Consider the following 22,657-nt stretch of genomic DNA (forward strand, 5'->3'; position numbering starts at 1 on the left):
GCTCTATCTCCTGCCACCATTGAACTATTTAATACACAATCCCTCACAGATAAATCCTCCTCATAAATGACCACATCTTAGACAAGGGGCTTGATTTTATGTGCCTTACTGAAACGTGGCACAAACCAGAAGACTACTCTGTGCTTAATGAGGCCTGCCCTCCTGCCTATAGTTACACTGAAAAAGCCCGCAGTTCTGGCTGTAGTAGTGAAGCAATCATACACCGGGCTGAACTGAAAGAAAGAGAACGATCAGGCATTGGTCTATACAGGCTCATCTTTCCTCCCTGAAATAAACAACCTCATCACCTCACTGTGCTCCATGTCAACCAACCATTGTCATTGTTGGTGATATGAATATACATGTCAACAACCCCTCCCATCATTTCGCAGTGGAGCTCCTGAGTCTGACTGAGTGTCTTGGCCTGGAGCAGCATGCTGAGGTCCCTACTCACACCAGGGGGCACACACTTGACCTGGTCATCACTGGCTCACCTACAGGTCTGTGATCTAGGTGTATCTGACCACAAGATGGTCTCAATGGATTTGACATTCTGTCAGCCCCTGCTAAACCTAAGAATCAAATGCTTTTTTGGAACTGGAAAAACATTGACCCCGCCATCATGACTATGGACCTCCAGCACATCACTTGCCCAGCTTCTCCACCAGTGGATGAACTAGTGGAACTCTACAATAATAATACTTGTATTATTATTATTATTTATTGTTAATTTCTCAACATGTTTTTTGGGGGAATTTACATTGTAAAAGAAAAATGACTTACAGCTTATTAGACATTATGTTATCAGAACACTGTTTCTCCATCAAAGTATTTTGGTCTCCTCTCTTTGATGAAATAGAAAGCTCTGGAAATTTGTCATATGCACAGTGAAACAACCAACGTCTTTCATATAGGATACTGGATAGAATTATCCTTTGAAGAATTAAAGATTGCTTTAATGGTGGAAGTAACACTCGTTTATTCAGTTCAGACATACTGTACATCCTGGTCAGAGCCAATCATAGGCAGAGTAGGGGCGGGTCTTCGCAGAATGCGGGTGGGAAATAACGCCTCCCTGAGGTGTCTCCCTCATACCAGCGGTGCAGTGCTCCTGTTTATACTCGGAAGTACAAGCTGACAGGCTGACTTGGCTTTATGAATTGATGTAGCTTAGCGTTAGCTGGTCAACAGCGTCATCAAATCAGAGACTGAAAACACAGCAAGCAAAGATGCTTTGGTTTGAGGGATCCATTCCTGAAGCCATTAACTCGGCTAAAGAGCGAAGTTTAGTCTTTGTCGTTGTCATCACAGGTATGTTTGTCTATTAGGGAGCTATCTAAAGTTACCCTGCATAGGTAACAAGTGATAAAGAATCGATAGCATTAGTGTGTTAGCCAGCTAGCCGTGGCAGTTGTCATACCCAACGTTAGCCATTAGCCAGCCAGCTAGCTAGCTAGCATAGCCAACCAGCAGTCAAACAAATAAGACGTGTCTGTTACGCATATTTGAGGAAAAACAACCATCGAAAGCAAGCAGACAGGGACGTAGTAACCCAAATATGATGTAAAATTATGTGCTGGCTAGTAATGTTGGTTATTGGTCCGTGTGTGACATTAGGATAAGAAACAACTTTGCGACAGCGCCAGGTGTCAAATAATCAGATTAACGTAAGGTTTGAAAACGCACAGACTAGGTGATTGTAGGCCAGCTAATTTATTTTATAAACAGCCATGTTATTCATGTGACATCAGTCACATCTCAATTATGATTTGAGATCCGGTTAATGGATTCTACCTCTTAGGGGGTACTGGTTCACACTTGATAGCCAATCGGCCCAAGTCTAGCCAGGTAACTTCAAACGTCACCAGTTTGTGTTTGCTCGTTGTTGCATCATAGACCCCAGTATTAGCGTTGGCGGCGTTAGTAAATTGCTTAATCAATGCAGCTTTCTAAAAAGTGTCCAACTTGTAACAGGATGGTCAGTCTAATGTGTTGACAGTGACCTGTAACTAAATGATTTTGTCATTTGATGAAATTGAAATGAAATTGTGATATCACTTTCACAATCTCTGCTCTCAGGGGAAGATGAACAGTCAACACAGCTGATGTCCAGCTGGGAGGATGACAGAGTGTCAGAGGCTGCACAGAACTGTTGTGTTGCCATCAAAGTGGATGCCAAGAGGTACTGATGTGTTAAGTTAAAGAAACGAAGAAAAGAAGTGCATGATACTGACATTTACACTGCCTGTAACTATACAGTTTGGTCTGTATGCTGTTGTTGCATTTTGTCTTGTGATTGTTAAGTTAAAAATGTCTGATTATCTTCCTGTTGGAAGGAAGGAAATGCATGTAATAGACAAATCCAACTGCATTTAAACTGACCTGTCATAAAGACCTGTGAGAGAAATCCAAACTACTGCTTAGTACTATAAAATGTATGTTAAGTTTTATAACTCTTCACGTCATACATTTATTTGTCTTATGAAGCTGACTGTACTGGAACTTATATGTATATGCATGAAACTTTAATTTGGCTTGTGCCAACAACTTTTAAAAAATTTAGTTTTAGTTTAGTCCTGATTTGTTCAAAATTCTTTCTTGAATTCCCCAAATATTTGTTCTTTCAAATATAAAGGAATCATCTCTGTTGTAAGGTACACCTCTGCCACTCCGAGTGTTAGCTCATTCACTGAAAAATAAGCAACTTACTTTGACATCTTGATCAATTTGACAGGTGTTTGATATAATGCCTTCGAAGAATAGATGTGTTCATGTGTAGGGAATTTCACCATGTGATGATGCAACATTTTTTCCACAGCGAGACGTGTGTGCAGTTCTCCCAGATCTGTATCTTTTTTGTTGTAGTATTGACCATCTTTGGTTAAATGAATGTGGGGCTACTACAGAAAGTTAGTTAAGAAGTCATCTCTAAATTTAAAGAAAGGGTCATTAGTTAACTACCCCACAGCCCAAACATTTAACCTCCCAGTCAGACTGACATACAAAGGAAAATAATGCATAACACCATACTATATAGGCATATTGGCTGGCTGACATTTACACAATGTAGACATGATACAGCTACAGTGTGTGTGTATGTATGCATGTATGTGTGTGTGTGTGTGTGTGTGTATGTATGTGTGTACATACACATATACATGTGTATGTATGTATGTGTGTATGTATGTATGCACAAAAAGTCAGTTGCTGGGAGCTTGTTCCTTAACACCCCCTGTGTGAAGATCCAGTGGTGTGCATACCCTCCAGCTTCTTTATTGGAGAAAATGGGATTCCCCTGGAGGTCATCGCTGGCAGTGTGTCTGCAGAAGAATTGATGAACAGAATCAACAGAGTCAAGCAGGTAAGGAGTAAGGACACACAGGTTGGGTTGCATACAGATATATTTGCTGGGATAACATTACTGGTTCTTTAAACCTTTAACGTTCTTTTACAGTATCTAGCTATCCACAGTACCCCATAATGAAGAATCACATGCATGTTGTCACAAAGGCCCTATTCCCACCTGAGATTAACATGTGATCTATGTCTGGATACATTATTTGGATAATGTCATCCAATCCATGGGTCTTTTCATTTACACCTGGTATTAAACTGCATTCTCATTTTCTCAGCTATGCCCACATTGTGATCGGATCTCAATATGCAAATTAGATGGGTATAGCTGGCAGACTTGTCAACAAACATGTTGCGTCCCAGATCAAGAAAACTGCTGCTACTATTTGTAACTTTTACAGGGCTAGCTTTAGCTGGCAGGAAGAGGCAGAGCTAGGTGACCTTTCAACTTACTGGGACAATTTTTTCCTTAGGAATGTAGTAATGCTGTACAGATTTTATTTACACCTGCTGAGATCCGATCACAATGCGAGCTCGACCACCTCAAAATGTGGTCTTGGCGATCCAATCGCATTCCCATCACAATGTGTTCTGAGTGCATTTACACCATTAATGTGTTTTTCCTTATCCAGAAAACATATCCGGATACTGATTGCATGTTAATGCCAGGTGAAAATGGGGTGATAGTGAGCATGATGGCATGCTGATGTCAGCATTTAGCTTAAAGCACTGCTGTGCCTAAGTGCAGCCTCACAGAGCAGTTGGCATGGCTGTAGACTCTTGGTTTTGTTGTTAAAGAAATACAGAAGAATGTTCTTTATGTATTTTGACCTGATGCCCTGACACTTCAAACTGAGATTTCATAAATACTTTTAGAATTAAGCAGTATATCCGATAAAAGATCAAGGCCAAATCATCCCTTGCTGGAATGTTAAGATCTTGACTGGCGCTGAAAGTGCAAGTAACCTATTGTTTTTGTAAAGTTTATTATTATTCCTCCATGCCAATGCATTTTTGAGGGGCTTGGAGTGCTCGAAAACTCAGGAAAATTGGCACATACGTCAGAACTGGTGAAAATTTAAAAGTTCTGTAATGATTGGGCTTGGGTGTGGCCAGAGAGCTACATAGCGCCAATGCAAGTTCATTTTGGAACAAAGTTTCGACATAAAACATATTTTTTCGCCCAACATGAAGTCAGCCATTTTGGATTTTGTGCATCAATTTTCATTTCACGCACACCTTTTAGGCCCTTAGGATCTGTGAAAACTCACAAAACTTTGCAACTATGTTCAAACTAGTAAATATTTCAATCAGTATCACAATTCGGTTTAGGCGTGGCATTTCGGCTCTATAGCGCCCCCTAATTTCTTTTAGCATTTTTTAGGTACAAGGAGTGCTCGAAAACTCATGAAACTTTGCACATCCATCAGTAGTGACATAACTTCATATCTGATATGGGTGTTGGGTTTGGGTGTGGCAAAATGGCTCGAGGGCGCCCCCTAGAAAATTTCAATTTTAACACACTCCTCCTAGAGATTTAACCTGAGTGACTTCAAATTTGGTAGGTTACATCTAACAACTTTTGCAATTTTCAATTGCGAAGTTTTTTCTATTTCATGGAACACCCTTGGTGTGGTGTTCCGGTGAATTTTGCCTAAATCATGTTTGGGGCATTAAACAGGAAGTTGTTGTAACTCCACTTTACATTGTCCAGTATGCCTGAAATTTCTCATGCATGATAAGAGTCCAGCACTGATCATCTACGTGTCAATATTGGGTCTTAGTCATAGTGCCACCTACTGACAACAGGAAATCAGCCTTATGTGACAAACATCATACGATTTACATGAAATTTACATTGTGTGGTCTAAACATGATATACAGTTAAGTGATGTATAATTAGTGGGATTTCTGTAGCGCTTCATAGTGGACACAGGAAGTGATCCATGTCAGTTGCCCTCTGGTAAATGTATCACTGCATTAATATGTAGTATTACCTACATGCAACAGAAACAAGGCCTAAATGACACTTAGTTCATCAAATGTATACACATTTTCTAATATGTCATATCCAGCACCACATCCTGCACACCAGAAATAATATTTTACCCATTCACACAGTGACCGATATTCCTGACAATTCAGAGCCGTGTCAACAGACCTCCAATAGTGATACCACAGCTTCTACTCCCTCCGACTTGAGAGGCCTCACTCATCACTGCTTAATTCTCCTCGTTTTCTGATAGATGCATGCTCAGCCCGTTGGAGGTGAGACAGTGTTACCAGAGGCAGGTTCTCCTGTGGAGATCAGCCCATGTGACAGTTCAGCCATAGAAACTGCCCCAGCTCCAGCCTCAGCTCCAGCAGCAGTTCCGGTCATTTCATCAGTAGAAACCAGTTGGCCTTCAGCAGCAGCAAACGGTGAGTGAGCCTGGATCACACAGTCATCCGCTAGGTAGGCTCAGCTTAGACCCTCATGCTCCTCAGGTGACAAAGACATGGTTCAGATCAAATTTAGCTGAATTGGTACAAGGTGGCCATGGTGGCCCCTTTTTCTGCATGATTTGAGGCTAACTACCAGAGATTCATTTAGCAGACACTTTTATCAAAAGCGATGTACATCTGAGAATTGATACAACATAAGCAAGGATCTAGTCAGGGGAGAACAACGTGAGTAAGTTCCATAAAGCTTAGTTCGAGTCCAATAAGATGTAGGTGCCAACCAGCAGTGCACAGAGGCAATGCATAGAGTGCATAGAAACAGATTTTTTTTTCATTTCTTTTTTTTCAGTCCATCAAGTATGGAGGTGTTTGCGAAAGAGCTGAGTCTTTAGTCTTTTCTTAAAGATCCAAAGAAACTCTGCAGATCAAACAGAGTTTGGTAACTTGTTCCACAACCGCGGAACTACAGAAGAGAAGAGTCTAGCCAACGACTTAGGGCACTGTTGTGGTGGCGCCTTCCATTGGCAGAATGTAGTGAGCAGGAGGGAGTGTAGATCTGAATGAGGGAGTTCAGGTAGGCGGGAGCTGTTTTAGTTGCTGTTTTGCAAGTGAGTGTCAGGGTTTTGAATTTGATGCGGGCAGCAACTGGGAGCCAGTGGAGGGATATGAACAGTGGGGTGACATATGCTGTTTTGAGCTGGTTGAAGACCAACTGTGCCACTTCGTTCTGGATCATCTGCAGAGGTTTGAACGTACATGCGGGGTGACCTGCCAGTAAGGAGTTGTAGTAGTCAATGAATGATATAACGAGAGCCCGTACCAGGAGTTGTGCTGCGTGCTCAGACAGGTAGGGTCTGATCTTCCTGATGTTGTACAGGGCAAATCGACATGACTGCGCAATTGAGGCCACGTTAACCTTGAAGGTTAGTTGGTCATCAATCATGACACCCAGGTTTCATGTAGACTTTGTGGGCAGTAGTTGGGTTGATTCGGGCTGGATACTGATCTGTTGTATAGAGGGACTGGCTGGCTGGATCGTTAACAGCCCTTTGGTATCATTGATTCTCTCTCTGCTACTGATGTGAAAACATTCACTGCTGGACAGGTACTGCTGGAAGTGGGGAGCACTGTTTAATCTGAGACTCAAAGTTAAATGAATTTAAAGATGCATAGCTAATTAGACCCAACACATACAGCTCGATTCAACCAACACAGCCCCCTATGATGTTTCAACACTTGTTTCAACAATTTTAATGACTGGTGTTCCTAATATTTTGTCCATTACATTAACATACATGAGGGGGGCAAAATATTAGAAACACTTTTCAATATTATGCACTCCAGTACACCACCACCCAGTGTGTTTGGCCTGGCAGGAGAGGGCTCCCGAACGCTATTGATTTCTGAATGAATGGATATTTGGTGTTATTCTTGGCATTTAAAAAATATTTTTTTGCCTGATGGGGGTTCTCGTTGGCCTGGTGGCCCACCAGGCCTGTACTATTATAGGGGAAACACTGACCACCACCACCTATTACAACCCCAATAATAAACAAAGTAGAATTATCACCTTTCTGACAATGTCAACAAAAGCCGAAAATGTATAAGCCTCATAAACATAGAATTTATGGCAGAGCTGTTGTATTGGATTGCATTAGATTGCACAGGTGTACCTAATGAGGTGACCGGTGAGTGTACAGGTTCACTCTGCAAATATAGAAATTTACTTCACCACTTTTAGTATGGGAAAATAAGAGGTGAGGCTGCAGTAGATGAAACAGACTATTGCATCAAGTATCAATCAATTGCAATCAAGTATGGATGTAGGAATCAATCAGTTGAGGAAGGATAGAATTTGTTTGTACCTAGTTAGCCCAGTGCTTTCTGTCCTTGTGTCTGTTCTGCCTAGCATCCCTCCCGTGCACAGCAGAAGATGGCAGCACTTCAGCCACACTGACTCCTGCAGAAAGTAGAAATGCATCTTCAGATCATGCTACTTCACCTTCCCAAAGTGAGGAAAACCTGGATGCTAAGGTGGAGAGGTAGGAGCACACATACAATTCAAGCTCTGTGCATTCTGGACAGAAAATTTGCTCTGTGTTGAGGTGTAAGTACCAAGGACATCATCTCTGTGTAAGTCAAATGGCAGCCACAACAACAGTTATCAAACAGACTTTAGGCTACTAAACAGACAATTCATCAGTAGGAACTATAAGTCCCAAAACATTGGAAACACCTTTCAATATAATGGAGTCCAATATATTTCCACCACTAATTACAGCCAATGATTTACAGAGTTCACTCACCTACAATCTTACACAGTGTCAACACAAATCTAACATTAGCTACACAGTTTTAATGTTGTTGGATTAGTTAGTACCTCAGTGTACCTGGAACAAAGTAATTATCCCCTTGTATAGATGTTAAATCAACTCTTTTTGATATAGTTTCTACAAAAATGTTACATTAGCTTCACAAGGAGAGATTTGTCTCATTACTGAATTTGATTATAGCTAAGACTGGACCATAAACCACACTTACTGAATGACATTATAAATCTCATATTGACTTTTATTTACTCATATTGAAATTTTCAATAAATTGTCAGAATCTGAAAATGGCTACATCAACCAATGACATCTAACCAGAAGTTCAACCAACCAATGAACCTATAGTCCAGTCAAGACATCCACAATCTTTTAACTGCTCAAGACAGTAATTCATTAGGACAAACAAAACAGAAATAGCCAAGGCAAGGAAGGAAATTCCATGTACTGATGTATTAAAAACCTGCTGTTGTTACATTTATTGCTCTCAGGTTAAATGTGATATTTTATTGTAATGTTATCCTGTTAGATTAACCAAAAAACTGGAGGAGAGACGAGAACAAAGGAAGAAAGGAGAAGAAGAGGTAAGGAGACAAGGCTGTTTTTAGGCGCTAAACACTAGGTCCTATGTTTTATGGAGCTGGATCCAGGTGCGGTGTGGTAATTCTGAGACTTGTGTGCACCTGGGTGCGTATTTTCTCAGGCTCATGGTCCATATCACTCATGTATACGAACTCTATGCCACACTGATTGGTGAGGCAAATAGTTACTGGAATACATAATTCATGTGGTCCGCTCCAGCCCTGACCTAACTGTGTGTTGCCTTTTGATTCAGAATGAGATCAAGAAGGAAATGGAGCGGCGGAAGATGGGGAAGGACATGCAGGACTTAAAGAGGAAACAGGAAGAGGAGAAGACCAAGCGACTCCTTGAGGAGAGGAATAGAGAGAAGGCGGAAGAGAAAGCTGCCAGGGAGCGGGTCAAACAGCAGATTGCCTTGGTAACTGCATCTTCCTCTCTTACCCAAAGATGACCATTTTATTGATTGATACCTTTCACATTTAAACCATACGAACTGTGAGAAGTAAAAATTGCATTCTGAATGGCCCCTTTTTGCCAGTGTTAGAAATCCGGAGTGGACAGTGTTAGTTGGTGCTGATGATGCTTTAAATTCAATTATTAACTGGGCACAATAACAGTATCAGGGATTTTTTTTTTCTGGAAATATTCGCCTTTATTTACCCCAACTGCAGAGAGAAGCAGGCCTTTATCTGAAACAGTTTTCAAATGAAGCGTTTTAAACCTGTAGTTTGTTTGCTCAGGTCCAAATCAGTGGATGAGTTGGTAAACTTGGTGCAGTTTCTTTTTCACACAGAAAAGAATCCAAGCGAACCAAAATGTGTCACTAAAAGCCATGTGAGAACATTCACTCCACTCATTGGTTAGATGTGTCTGGGGCAGGAGAACATAAACGCTCGGTCCTATTTTCCCAAATATCAAGAATACAGAGTACTTTATTTCTAGTGTAGGTAGGACCTCAATTCATTCTACGGCTTGCTGCTAGCAGCTGTTTTCTTTGCACAGCACTCCTGATTATGGGAGTCGTTTAGCTCAAACTTGCAGTGTATGTGTAGTAGTTGGTTCAGATCCAGGTCTGAACACCAGACCAAGACCACTTCCTCCAAAGGGTCTCGGTATGGTTGTTTTGGTCCGAACCCAAGTACAATTAGCTGTGTTCAGATCTGCCAATATGAATTGTACCAAGAGGGAAACCCAACAAGAGTCTTAACACCTTGGACACACAGCCTGCGTGAGCAGTGTGTGTGTCTTGGAACCTCTTGCTTTTCATTTCGGCACCTATGTTAACAGATCAGAGCAGCCGCACAGCTGCTGCAGCGTGTCATCTGGAGATTCGGGCCTCGCCTTTTTCCGCATGATGCACGCAGTTCTCAGCAAAAACAGACTGGGAAAATGATCTGTTGATAGTCATATTGACATCATACCAGCATCATTACACTTTTCACTATAGTTTCAATGTCTGTATCTGTAGAATATGTCACAGACATGAAGTGTCACCACTGCGGGTCAGCCTGCACTGTGCACATAGGGGCAGGGAGCCTCTCTGGTGGGAGACTCCAGCACCGAGAGTTGGTGACACACACAGCTTCTTTTCACGACTCCTGCTCACTTTCTGTGATATCAGTTCAAACCGGGGTTCCTGCCTGTTGTTTCACTTTTTTCCAGGTGGAGATTTTGTGGTGTTACTGTCCTTATTTGTTAGTTTCCCTCCTGACAGTTAGTTAGGAGGTTTGTTAGTTGGAGTGTGTTAGGCTTGTTTGGGGAACTTGGTGTTGTCTGGAGTGGTGACAGCAGGGTTTAACTGGTGGAATAATCAGTATAATCAATTAAAAAAAAACCCCTGTCCTGTGTGAGGAGTGTATGTGGCTGACACAGAAGTATCCCCAACCAGACCCCGCCATGCCCATCAGAAAGAAAGCCGCTTTCACTTCACATTATTTTTTATTTTTCACAATGGAGCCCACGCTTCTTAATCTTTTTCTGTCTAAACTAAATATAGACTAAATTTCTAATGAAATGATATGAAACATTCTATTTTTGATGGCCATTATTAAAGTCAAACTCTATGTAGAAAGATAGAGCTGGCAGTAGCAGCACTGCAGCAGCAATGATGTCTGTGTGGAAACTGCAGCAGTTGAGCGATGCACAAGCGCTGCTCAGGTAGACGTAGGCTGTGCGGCTCAGGCGTAATTCAACCGGACTAAACAATGCAGGTTAGAAAATGCCCTTGTATTAACTTTTTCTTTAGATTTTAATTTGGGCCGAAGTCCACTGTAAAAGGCAACGGCTTCTTAACCTCTCCAGCTTTATCTTTTTCACTTGTGTTATTCCCTAGTATGCTGTCTCCCTTTCTTAGCAGGCTTTTAATTTGGGTGGTGAAAATTTGATGTTATTTGACTAAAAAAAAATATATGCATTTTCACATAATATTGGACCATTATCATAACAATAAAAAACAATGCAGGTTGTATTTTTTGGCAGGGCCAGATGTACTAAAGTGTGACACAAACACGTGCTGTATTTATCAAGCAGTCGCAGCAGGCTGGAGTCACAGTTTGTATGTCATTTGTGTGAGTGTCTGCAAGGTGCGCCTCAATGCATTTGTATTGATGGGAGGAAGGTGTAAATAATAGGAGGAGGCCTGTAATAGTACAGGTGTATTAATATCTACATGCAAAATATTATATCACATCACATCACAATTTAATGAGTAATATTTTCAGTGATAGCCTAACAGTTTTTCTCAGGTGGAGTTGAGTGTGACCAAACGACAAGATTATTATGTTCTGATTTTTCTGAGGTCAGCAATCTCTTTGAAATCCCCCTGCTGAGCTCAGCCTATGAGCTCTTCTTCACTGGCAGTGTGTACTGGAGGGGGGCTGTCCCTGGCACAGTCCAGGAGCTGACTGCGTAATGTGCTGCTGTCTTAGTAAATCAGACTCTGAATATGTGCAGATTGCAGCCGCGAACTGAATGAAAACCACAGCACACATTCGCGCGACTCCATTTTTTTTTTTGTACTTCTGGCCGTCAGACTTCAGCAAGAAGAAAAGTGAAACAGATATGCTCACTGATGACGTAGGCGCCATGTCCTCAAGTAATCACTCACATCATGAGTGATCGCGCTGTGTGCCAATGAATAATCACAAAATAACATCAGTAAGGCTTGTAGTGAAGGGATGTATGGATTCAACTGAGATTACCAGCTTTAACTCTGTTCAGCTGTTTAAAACTATGCGGACATATCATGGACATTAACCATATCGCTACTTTTATTCAAAAGACCCCACATTCCCTTCCTCTCAGACAAGTCTTTGTCCCCTTTTGTCCCTGCAGGACCGAGCTGACAGAGCAGCCCGTTATGCCAAAACTCAGGAGGAGGAGAAAGCTGCCAAGCAGGCCCTACTGCAGGCCAGACAGGCAGAGCAGGAGGTCAGGAAGGAGGCATTATTGAGGGAGAGGAGGTAAGGACACCCAGGTTGCATAAACTGTTTATGTGCCAGCTGCCAGCACAGTAGAAGAAAATGTACATTTGTTTTTATAGCCAATATCTTAACACAATAATTATCATCCTGAAATTTGCGTAACAGAACAATACTATGAATATAGATTATTCATATTATGTAGTATTTTGCCCACCTCTGAATTAGCATAGATAACTAGATGCACCCAAAAACCAGCTTTGTTTATGCCTTTTTCACAACAGCATTTTGACATATCACATAAAAAAGCACAGGTGTAATCAATAGCATTGATTTAAAAACTGTATTCAGGTGAGCCAGTACCAGGGCCCTGCCATAGATGAACTGGCCAGCTGATTTATGTGCTGCATAACTCAAGCGCCGCCACCAGTACTGCGGCGGAGCGGAACTGAATATATTTACAGTGACAGTGAAAGCAGAGACGTCGGGGTTAATCACGGTCAGCAGTCGCAGGAATGACTCGCTAGCGTATTACTTCATTCATCAAACTCCATGATTTCTCGTACTAATCAGAAGAAATGCTTCTTTAATTAATAAAAGGTGGAAATGCATGATTGTGCAAAAGTTGAATCTTGGCCAGGAGAGTGTGGTGGCTCACCATTAAAGGCAGATTACTCGGTCTCCACCTGGTCTACATGCAGCTCTGAATTTGATTTCATGGAGATTTACAGTAAAATATATTCCATGGAGCATAGGCTTATGGCTTTTACTTTCTGGTTTTTCCAGCCTTGTCTGCCGTTTGTTAAAACAGGACTGGATATCATTGAAAAGTTGGATTATAACCTTAATACCAATGGTATATGATGACTATATTTTCAACATCTCCTGGACAGAGCTAGATCATTTAACATACAATATGGTGTTCTACTGTATGCAGTGAAGCAGCTTGTCTACTTCCACCTCCAACCCAGTTTCATCTAGAATGCAGCTAGTTGGACAGTTAAATGGAACAGAGCCATCATTAATGTTATGAGATACAAACTGAGCTTTTCCTCCTTGTGCAAGTCAAAATGTCTGCTGTAAAATTTTAAAAAAAGTGTTTTTTGGGTTTTGATGGTCTAAAAGATATTTAGGAAGCCTTTCCACTCTTGAGGAATGACTAATAAAAGCTTACTCCAACGAAGAAGTATAACAAATGTAGGATTGTTTCTAACCTGGGGTGACCAGATGAGAATGGGTGAAATTCAGGACAGGACGGGGGGGAGGGGGGGGTGTTGAGGTGGGCGTGGCCTCCAGTACATTACATTCAGTGTCAACATACAGTAAAACATGTGAAAGTCAAAACTCAACATTAAAATGTATTATTTTTGTTCATTAAGTCAACAGTCTTTCATGAGGAAAAAGAAACACAATGAACAATTCATTTAATGTTATTCACATCACATCTGTCTGTGCAACGTGCACGTCAGATCACTTCCTGTTCATGGCTGCCTGCAGCTACACTTTCCCTGTCCTACAACTTCTGTTTTATTAAAAATAATATATACAATAATATATATACTCAAAAATAACTACCTATTGTTTCCTAGAGCAGCAATAGTCACGTTTACCTCAGAACTTCACTGTATAAGCTCTATAATACCTCACTGGACATAAATCTAGTATTCCTGAGGTCAGTTGACTCATATTTATACCGAGTTCAGTCACTCACATTTTCATGTTGAAACAACTGAACCAATGACTTAAATGGGTGGCTTAATTTTAAATATCAGAAGGATTAAAATGTATGGAATGATTGAGAGTAATATGAGACTCTGATCATTTATGAATATGAAGATGAGTCTGTACAGGTTGATAAACTAGAGAGATAGATGGATTGGCTCTGAGGATGATATGAAGCACAGTGTCCTGTGACACCTGCAGTGACAGCTGCACTCTCCATCAGAGAGAGAGAGAGAGAGAGAGAGAGAGAGAGAGAGAGAGAGAGAGAGAGAGAGAGAGAAGAGAGAGAGAGAGAGAGAGAGAGAGAGAGAGAGAGAGAGAGAGAAGAGAGAGAGAGAGAGAGAGAGAGAGAAAGAGAGAGAGAGAGAGAGAAGAGAGAGGAGAGAGAGAGAGAGAGAGGAAGAGAGAGAGAGAGAGAGAGAGAGAGAGAGAGAGAGAGAGAGAGAGAGAGACACAGAGACACAGAGAGACACAGAGAGAGACAGAGCTCAAGTTTAATGGAGAAGAATCACAAGATAGCAATACAGAGACTTCACAGAATTCATAACCATAACTTATGGAACTGCTGGAACCAGAGATGCATCTATGAAATGTATTGAATTTTAACCTTTTTGTGTGTGTGTGTGTGTGTGTGTGTGATCAGTACCATAGCAAGGATACAGTTCCGCCTCCCAGACGGCTCATCCTTCACCAACCAGTTCCCCTCACAGAGCAAACTGCAAGAGGCTCACCAGTTTGCTGTTCAGGTCAGTCCAGACCGTCACTTCTCCTCTACAGTAGTTGTTGGTAAGTCAAAGTGATCTTTGTTGTCGCTGAAGACCATACAACAAGGAGTGGACAGCAGAAACGAAATTTCATTTCTCCTAGCTCAGTGTGCATAATAGTTAACATAAATAAGACAATCTAGGCCAGTAGACACACACCTGTAGATATGCACTATGTATGTATGTGTGCTGGAGTAACGGCAGCAGATTGACTTATTGCACAATGTAGCAGCATGTAAACAAACAACAAACAGCAAGAGCATAGCAGCATTAAGTGCTGGAATACATGGAATGGTGTGTGTGTGTGTGTGTGTGTGTGTGTGTGTGTTTTAGAGGGAGCTTTTCAGCTGTCCTCACCACTCTCTGCAGGGACTTTTGTAGAATGTGGTGAGGAGGGGAGAGGGTTTGCTCTCCTGATCCATTGCAGGAAGTGCAGGCATTGCTTGGGCTCTCATGACCAGGGAGGTGGTCAGGTCATCCGTGAGGTGCACCCCCACAAACTTAGTACTTCTGACTAACTCCATATCGTTGCTAATGATGTTGAGTGGGGTGTGTTCTGTGTAGTTTTTCCTTAAGTCGACAATGATCTCCTTTGTTTCGTCAACATTTAGTGACAGGTTGTTGTTGTTACACCAGGCCACCAGTTGGTTCACCTCCTCTCTAAGCTGAATCATTGTTGCTGATGAGGCCCGCCACTGTTATGTCATCCGCAAACTTGATTATGTGGGTCATCAGGGTGAACAGCAATGGGCTCAGGAAACAATTTGATCAATTTGATGCTAGAAGCTCAGATTAACTTGGCTAACATTGAAGGCACCTCATGAGGTGCTTGTTACAGAAGGGAGGAAAACATCCTTAATTTCTTGCGTGCATCATATCATCGTTATCTTGTAGCTTGTGGAGGATAAAGATACATACCCTTTTCACAACTTTATAACTAACTTAAACAACTTGGAGAAACATGTTGCGTGACAGTATCCATACCCTCTTTGCATGGGATGTGCAATGACAATAATAGTGCCCCCCAAATGTTAGTTCTGTGCTACCAAGTTCCGTCAACTATATTCACTTTACCTTGCAGTAACACTGGTAACACTAACATACACTAATATAAATTCTCTGTTAGCTACACTCAGAAACAAGATATGAGGTACTGAGTATATTGTTGTCATGCTGAATGTAGCTTTTAGTAATGCACTTGGAGCCAGAGTTGTTGAAGCCTGCATTTTTATGCATTCGCCATACTCACTCACTCACTCACTCACTCACTCACTCACTCACTCACTCACTCACTCACATAAATCACTTAACTGCACTAACCCTAATGACTGAAATGTTTTGTGCTTAGGAAGTGGGAAACCGCTACGGTAACTTCTCCCTGGCGACCATGTTTCCTCGGCGGGAGTTCACCAGTGAGGACCTGAACAAGACTTTGCTGGAGCTGGAACTGGCTCCAAGTGCTTCCATCGTGCTTCTGCCTGTAAGTAAACCATAGTCCACCTTCCATGTGTCAGTGACTCAACATTCCACCTAACTGAGTCATCCCTGAATAATACAAATAGACATTTTTGTAAACACTGTCACTGGTTTTAAAGGAATAGCAGTATAGACCTGGAGTCAGGACAAGGTTAGCCTAGCGTAGCATAAAGCATATAGCTGGCTCCTAAGTCCAAGTCCCAAACTGTTGAATCATTCCTTTAACATGCTTCTTGAATGTTATTAACATGTATCAAATCAATCATTATTTGGATGCTCTCTCCCTCAGCAGTCAGGCAGGCCTGCTAACACAGTGGTCCAGTCCTCTGGGGGTGGTGTCTGGGCAGTCCTGGGTACGCTTCTCTACCCTCTGCTGGCTGTGTGGAGATTCCTCAGCTCCTTCCTGTTTGCAACACCGCCCCCCCCTGAAACATCATCCAGAAGCTCAACCTCTCAGTCCAACTCTTACACCAACTCAGCATCAGCCTCTGACAAACCAAAGAGGTGAGGGACAGTCACTGCTCTATTTCAGATAGAAGTACTTCTCTATACAACAGAAAAGAAAGAATGGATGAAAACGAAAGTGAAATCCAACAATATTGTGTATACTGCAGTATACAAACCAGGCAAAACAGGACTCAACTTTCCCTCATCTGTAGCCTGAGGAACATTACATGTCGGGTTGTAAACATTCACCGATATGTATCAAAAACTGACCAGGCCAGTCCATCAGGTTTCATATATAGACAACCAGGTCCAAACTAAACTGTCAAAGTGAAAGTGAAATTTGTGTAAAATCAATGCACCTGCCAAAATTGGGAACTTTCCATTAAACTCTAAAACGTTAAACACAACACAACACAAGCAGCATATCACTAACAGTGAGGGCTTCATGATTATTTTCATCATCAGTTAATCTGCTGATTAGTTTCGTGATTAATCGATTAATCGTTCATGCGGTTTACATGGTTCCGCCATAACATACTTACTTTACCTTGTGGTAATTAAAACATTATTAACACTATGACCTAATATATATGATGTAATGTAAATTTGCTGTTAGCTACAATTTTAATGTCTTGGCTGTGTAGCCTCATCAAGTTAGCCAAATATCTTAGTTAGTTACAAAATATACGGAAGAAGTTAGCTAGCAAACTACCGAGATAGCTAGGCTGCACACTAATAATCAGATAATCAGACAAAACAGCCAATTAGAAATGACCTACTTTAATTTTCTGATTGGCAGGAATTGTAACTCACTATAACACTGTCAAATTGAGTCAGCACACAGGCAAACCCAAGAGCACACAGAGCAGAGTTGTTGCATGCAAAAATGTTTTTCTGTGCTTAAAATGTCCCATTGTAAACCCAGGAATGAGGCACAAATATAACTCCATATTATGTGTTCCTGAGAGCACATGAGATGACATGACATGACATGACATGACATGACATGACATGACATGACATGACATGACATGACATGACATGACATGACATGACATGACATGACAGCAATCAGGTTCTAATAGACAGAACTCTACTCCATTGACCCTCAATATTTAGTTACCATATATGATGATGAGAGCTTGAAACATTCTTAATCACTACTAATTAATTTTTAAAGAACTAATGGCACACTCACTCTCTTCAAAATAAAAAGCTGAATTCATAAAAAAAAACATCAATAACACACCCTTTTGCTGCTTCAGTTTTACTCTCTGGTATGACCATTAGGTGATGGTGGCTAATGTGAGCTCAACAAACTTAAAATGAGTAAAATAAGAAGTATACTATACACACTATACCTCACTAGGAAACATGTTTGTTGTTTCCTGCTTGTGCTTTCATTCCACTGGCCCTTTGTCAGGTTGTTTCAGTGATTATCGGTGCTTCTCATGACCTTATTTCATGTCTCCTCGCTTCTCAGGTGACCCAGAAAATTGTTCTGGTCTGTCATGTCGGCATGTCGCCTATTTGTTCGGCGTGATGCGCGCATTACTCCGCAAAAATAGACAGTGAAAATGACCTGTTGATAGTCATATTGATACTAGCAACATTACACTTTTCACAGCCTGTTGTTTTACCTGCTTCCAGACAGAGATTTGGTGGTGTTATTTGTTGTTAGTTTCCCTCCTGACAGTTAGTTTGGAGGTTTGTTTGTCAGAGTGTGTTTGGCTCATTTGGGGGAACTCAGTGGCGTCTGAAGGGATATTCTTTACTTGGAGTGGTGACAGCGGGGGTTTAACTGGCAGAATAATCAGTATAATCAATTAAAAAAAAATCCTACCCTGTGTGAGGAGTGTATGTATCTGACACAGAAGTATCCCCAAGTAGACTCCACCATGGCTGTCATATTTATACAGTAATACACATATTTTATACACCTCCTCTCTAAGCTGAATCATTGTTGCTGATGAGGCCCACCACTGTTATGTCATCCGCAAACTTGATTATGTGGGTCATCAGGGTGAACAGCAATGGGCTCAGGAAACAATTTGATCAATTTGATGCTAGAAGCTCAGATTAACTTGGCTAACATTGAAGCACACGCTTCTTAACCTTTTTCTGTCTAAACTGAATATAAATAAAACTTATAATGAAATTATATGAAACATTCTATTATTATTATCAAAGTTAAACTCTATGTAGAAAGACAGGGCTGGCAGTAGCAGCTCCACAGCAGCAGCAGCACTGTCTATGTGGACACCCGCACATGTGCGAGCTGCAGCAGTTCAACGACGCACACAAGGTAGGCTGTGTGGCCCGGGCATAAGAATGCAGTTTAGTTCTATTAGAGCACAGATTCACCAGCATTTACAACAGCAACATTTTTGGACCGAGAAAAGGCTTTTTCAATGGTAATGCAGCTTATATATTTTATTGATATATACTGTATATGTGGTCATTCACTCACTGTGTGACCTGCCATTTTCCTCTGTGTCCGCTCAGAGAAACTCTCTCCAGGCACGCTCTGGAGAAGCGGCCCAAGGACTTCAAGAAAGACGGTAAAATCTGCAGGCTCAGGACTCAGGAGGACAGTGAGGACGACAACAACACCTGGAACGGGAACTCGACCCAGCAGATGTAGTGCAGTAAAAGCGCTCCCCCACCCATTCTCTCCGCCCCCCCCTCTAGCTGTCCTTGTGTGAATTTTTTCTGTCTGGACAGTTCAAGTTTTCTGCTGCACTTAGGGCTGATCCTTTTGATTTTCTTCTCTTTTTTTTATTGTGTTACAGGCCTACACCCCTGCAACTCGCCTGCATGGGTAGATCAAAAATAATCAACAGAACCCCTTTCTGAGCTTAAGTTGAGTGTTTCTCTGTTGATTATGATATGATTCTGTCCCCTAAACCGTGCTCAGATTACAGCAGATTGAAGATTTTGATAGACTGTGACAGGCTACGCCAGCATCACAGTAGCCATTGCAAAAGTCCTCTCAGTTCATTTTTGCTCATAGTTGATCATTCTCAAAAACATCAAACAGGTTTAAAATGATATGGGTGGCCCTGGTTGTGATTTTCCAGCTGGCCTTAAGTTTTCTGAAAAGAGCAAGTCAACAGTAAACGGTTGACAAGAAGATTTTGTAATCTGAGACCGGTTTTATATTATGTTATGGGGTCCCTGCATTTTGGAAATGTTTGAAACTTTGAAAAGTCACCTGCTGATGGCCACATTATTATACAGTGGAATGAAGAAGTTTTTGTTTTAGATGTATGAAATATTTCAGACAGCTTGCAGCTGCTGGCAGAGGACTGTACATCTGTAGCTGTTAGAGCTCTACCAATGTGGAGGCCCACACACACACCTCAGCAGTATGTGTTTCTGCCAGATGATAACTGGCCAACTACCATAGTGCTCCTCATCCATCAATGAAAATAAAAGAAACCTGTTTTTCAAAAAAAAAAAACAACAAAAGTTGAATTGTGTCCTGGTTGTTTGTTAAGAAGGACTGAGTCTTACCTGAGCACCGTTCACATGGGTGAAATAATCCTGGCCCACATAATGTTAATATGGCCAAAATGCTCATCCAGATAAATTGGCTCTTTCAACACTTACTCTTCCTCTCCTCTCCTCTCCTCTCCTCTCCTCTCTTCTGATCCAATCCAATCCTCTCCTCTGCTCCTGTCCTCTACGTCCTCCTCTCCTCCCTCAGCGGGGTTAGGGTCAGTGCCCCCCCAAATGTCTGCGCACGGCCCTTATCGACCAGGCAGAGGCTGCCACGCAAGGTGCCAACCTGCTCATCAGGAGGAGTTTCTAATGCTCATACACACACACACACACACACACACACCGATGGGACAGAATTTAGGAGTAATTTGGGGTTCAGTACCTTGCCCAGGGACACTTCGACATGCCGACTGGAGGAGCCGCGATCAAACCGCTCTACCTCTCAGCCACAGCCGCCCACAAATATCTGATTTAATTCATATTTATTCTCATTATTTGGAAGCTTAAGCCCCTCAGAAGCCTCACAGCAGGGGCCAGATGCATAAACGGTGCGTACATATGAAAACCATGCACACACCAAAGTGGTATTAATAAACGCAGAATGTGCGGTGGGACTGTGGACACCTCATGCATTCTTCTGACCAGGCATACATGTGATTTTTGTTTGCGTTTACACAGAGATATGTAAAGTTAGACCTACTTTTGTGTTTGTATGTGTGATTTATCATTCTTTTAATTTACATAGGAGTCAGCATTTTCTTTTGCTGTTAATATTCTTTTTATTTTATCATTCATTGTGTCACACCTTGTAGAGTCAGTTTAGATTTTAGAGCTGCAAACTAATCATTGATTACATTTCTAAGATGTCACTTGCCGACGATGGTTTACAGTCCATGTGATGAATATGATATGGACGCTGAAGAGCCGCACAGCCGTGCATAATGGTCGCTGTCCTCAAGCCGTTTGAGAACGTCTCACGTGCGCAATCAGTGAAACTTCACTTCTTGTTTCCTGGTTGTTTCATTGACAGGTGTAAAGACAGGTGGAGCATGCAGCGAACTGATATGAAAACTGCTGTTTTTCTATCCATTTATGGACAACTGTGGAAGTGAAAATGAGGTGTGCACAGGCTCCCAGTTCAACAATGACTGAGTTTTATAAAGCAGTAAATAAGTAAAGTTTATTTAATATAGCATCTTTCACAGAGCAGCTCACAGCGTGCTTCACAAGACTACGGCTGTGTGCATACAGTTTTAGTCATGAATCTACACAGAGTTTTATGCACCTGGCCCCTGGGGTTTGTGTACGTTTTAATTCCTCTCTCTTCATCTCATTATAGGGACTGATTGTCAATGCATCAGAGGTTGTTCTAAAGTTTACTTACCAAGTTGCTCACAAGTAGCCTAAACCACATTCAGATTCATGACATTTCTACAATCACCTGTGTAATTTAAAAAAGCTGATGTAATCTGAGAATTAATTTCATGATTTATTATTAGACACGTCTATCCTTGCATATCCCATATTTGACTATGCATTGAATTTCTCTGTTCATATTATGCTGACATTAAATAAAAAATCTGAGAAGTTATCGTTTAGCTACCATCAACCTCTCATCAGCTCTGTCCTGGACAGTACGTTCCACCCACCCACCTTTTTCAGCAAGTCTTTCAATTTGCTCTGCAGCATTCTTCTAGAGACCATCAAAGAAGTCAAATATAACAAACTCTTATTTTGACAGAGCTGCACTGTTAGCAGAAGTGTCCCACCTACACAGAAAATAAAATAGTCAACTTTATATTTTGGCGTCCTAACTTTAAATCACATTTAGGGAAATCAGGTCATTTTCTTTTCTCTTCCTGCTATCAGTGAAACGCGGGTTTTTAGCCCAGCTACTCGTTAAAAACAAATGATCCAGTTATATTTTGGTTTTGTAAATATAAAATGGAAACAGAGAATTTGAGCTATGTTCTTGTTTTTGTGTGCTGTTGGTAAATAAAAAACTTGGGTTGACCTTGTTGATGTTGTATTTGATGACTGTTTTTTATTATATCTAAGTTATTTTCATCATATCCCCAAGTCAGTTTGTGACAGATAGCACATTACACTAACTCACTCATATTACATTCTGTTAACTTTGTTGTGCCTGTTAGGGCAAGTCGAATTATATGTCACTATGACAATTGGCTTTTAACACCTCTGAGTATGGTCAAAGGGAACTACTATAAACACAATCATTCTTACCTGCCTCTTATTATCCCATCAGCCCCAGTATTATATACCTGCCAAGGTTCATGCACTCTTGGCAAGATCATCAGTGGTGCTGTGTGCCTTTGTGTTCCAATCACCTAAATCTGATCATGTACCTGTTCTTGATTTCCTGCCTGATAGCTACTATCAGGCTGACCTATCTGTCTGCCTTGCCCCTCTGGATTTGTTGGCTTGTTTGGACTGCCTGACTGTAACCCTGTTGATTTCAACATTGAGTTAGTAAAATGCTTTAATCAACCTGTCCTGCCGCAGTCTCTGCATTTGGGTTCTTTATCCTCTTATCTTGTACAGACCCCTGTAACAGAAAACTGTGTTTTCTGTGTACCTGTGTGCAAGGACTTTAATATTC

General features: G+C 41.4%; 1 protein-coding gene across 2 annotated transcripts; it reads left to right on the forward strand.

Annotated features, from left to right (window-relative positions):
• The first annotated feature begins 1,061 nt into the window (after positions 1 to 1,061).
• Positions 1,062 to 22,066, forward strand: ubxn4 (UBX domain protein 4). Of its 2 annotated transcripts, none has more exons than XM_067604573.1 (13): positions 1,062 to 1,311; positions 2,080 to 2,182; positions 2,819 to 2,847; positions 3,243 to 3,361; positions 5,601 to 5,775; positions 7,706 to 7,838; positions 8,653 to 8,707; positions 8,959 to 9,123; positions 12,039 to 12,166; positions 14,490 to 14,592; positions 15,959 to 16,090; positions 16,379 to 16,590; positions 19,039 to 22,066. In XM_067604573.1, the coding sequence occupies exons 1-13, from the start codon at positions 1,230 to 1,232 to the stop codon at positions 19,175 to 19,177; spliced, it is 1,575 nt and encodes a 524-aa protein (XP_067460674.1). In that variant the 5' UTR covers positions 1,062 to 1,229; the 3' UTR covers positions 19,178 to 22,066. The 2 variants fall into 2 exon arrangements, with proteins under 2 accessions (XP_067460674.1, XP_067460673.1); XM_067604572.1 differs by having other exon boundaries at positions 1,063 to 1,311; positions 16,376 to 16,590.
• The last annotated feature ends 591 nt before the right edge of the window (positions 22,067 to 22,657 follow it).

This window comes from Thunnus thynnus, chromosome 11 (genome assembly GCF_963924715.1).
Source record: "Thunnus thynnus chromosome 11, fThuThy2.1, whole genome shotgun sequence".
In the NCBI taxonomy this organism is placed as follows: domain Eukaryota; kingdom Metazoa; phylum Chordata; class Actinopteri; order Scombriformes; family Scombridae; genus Thunnus; species Thunnus thynnus.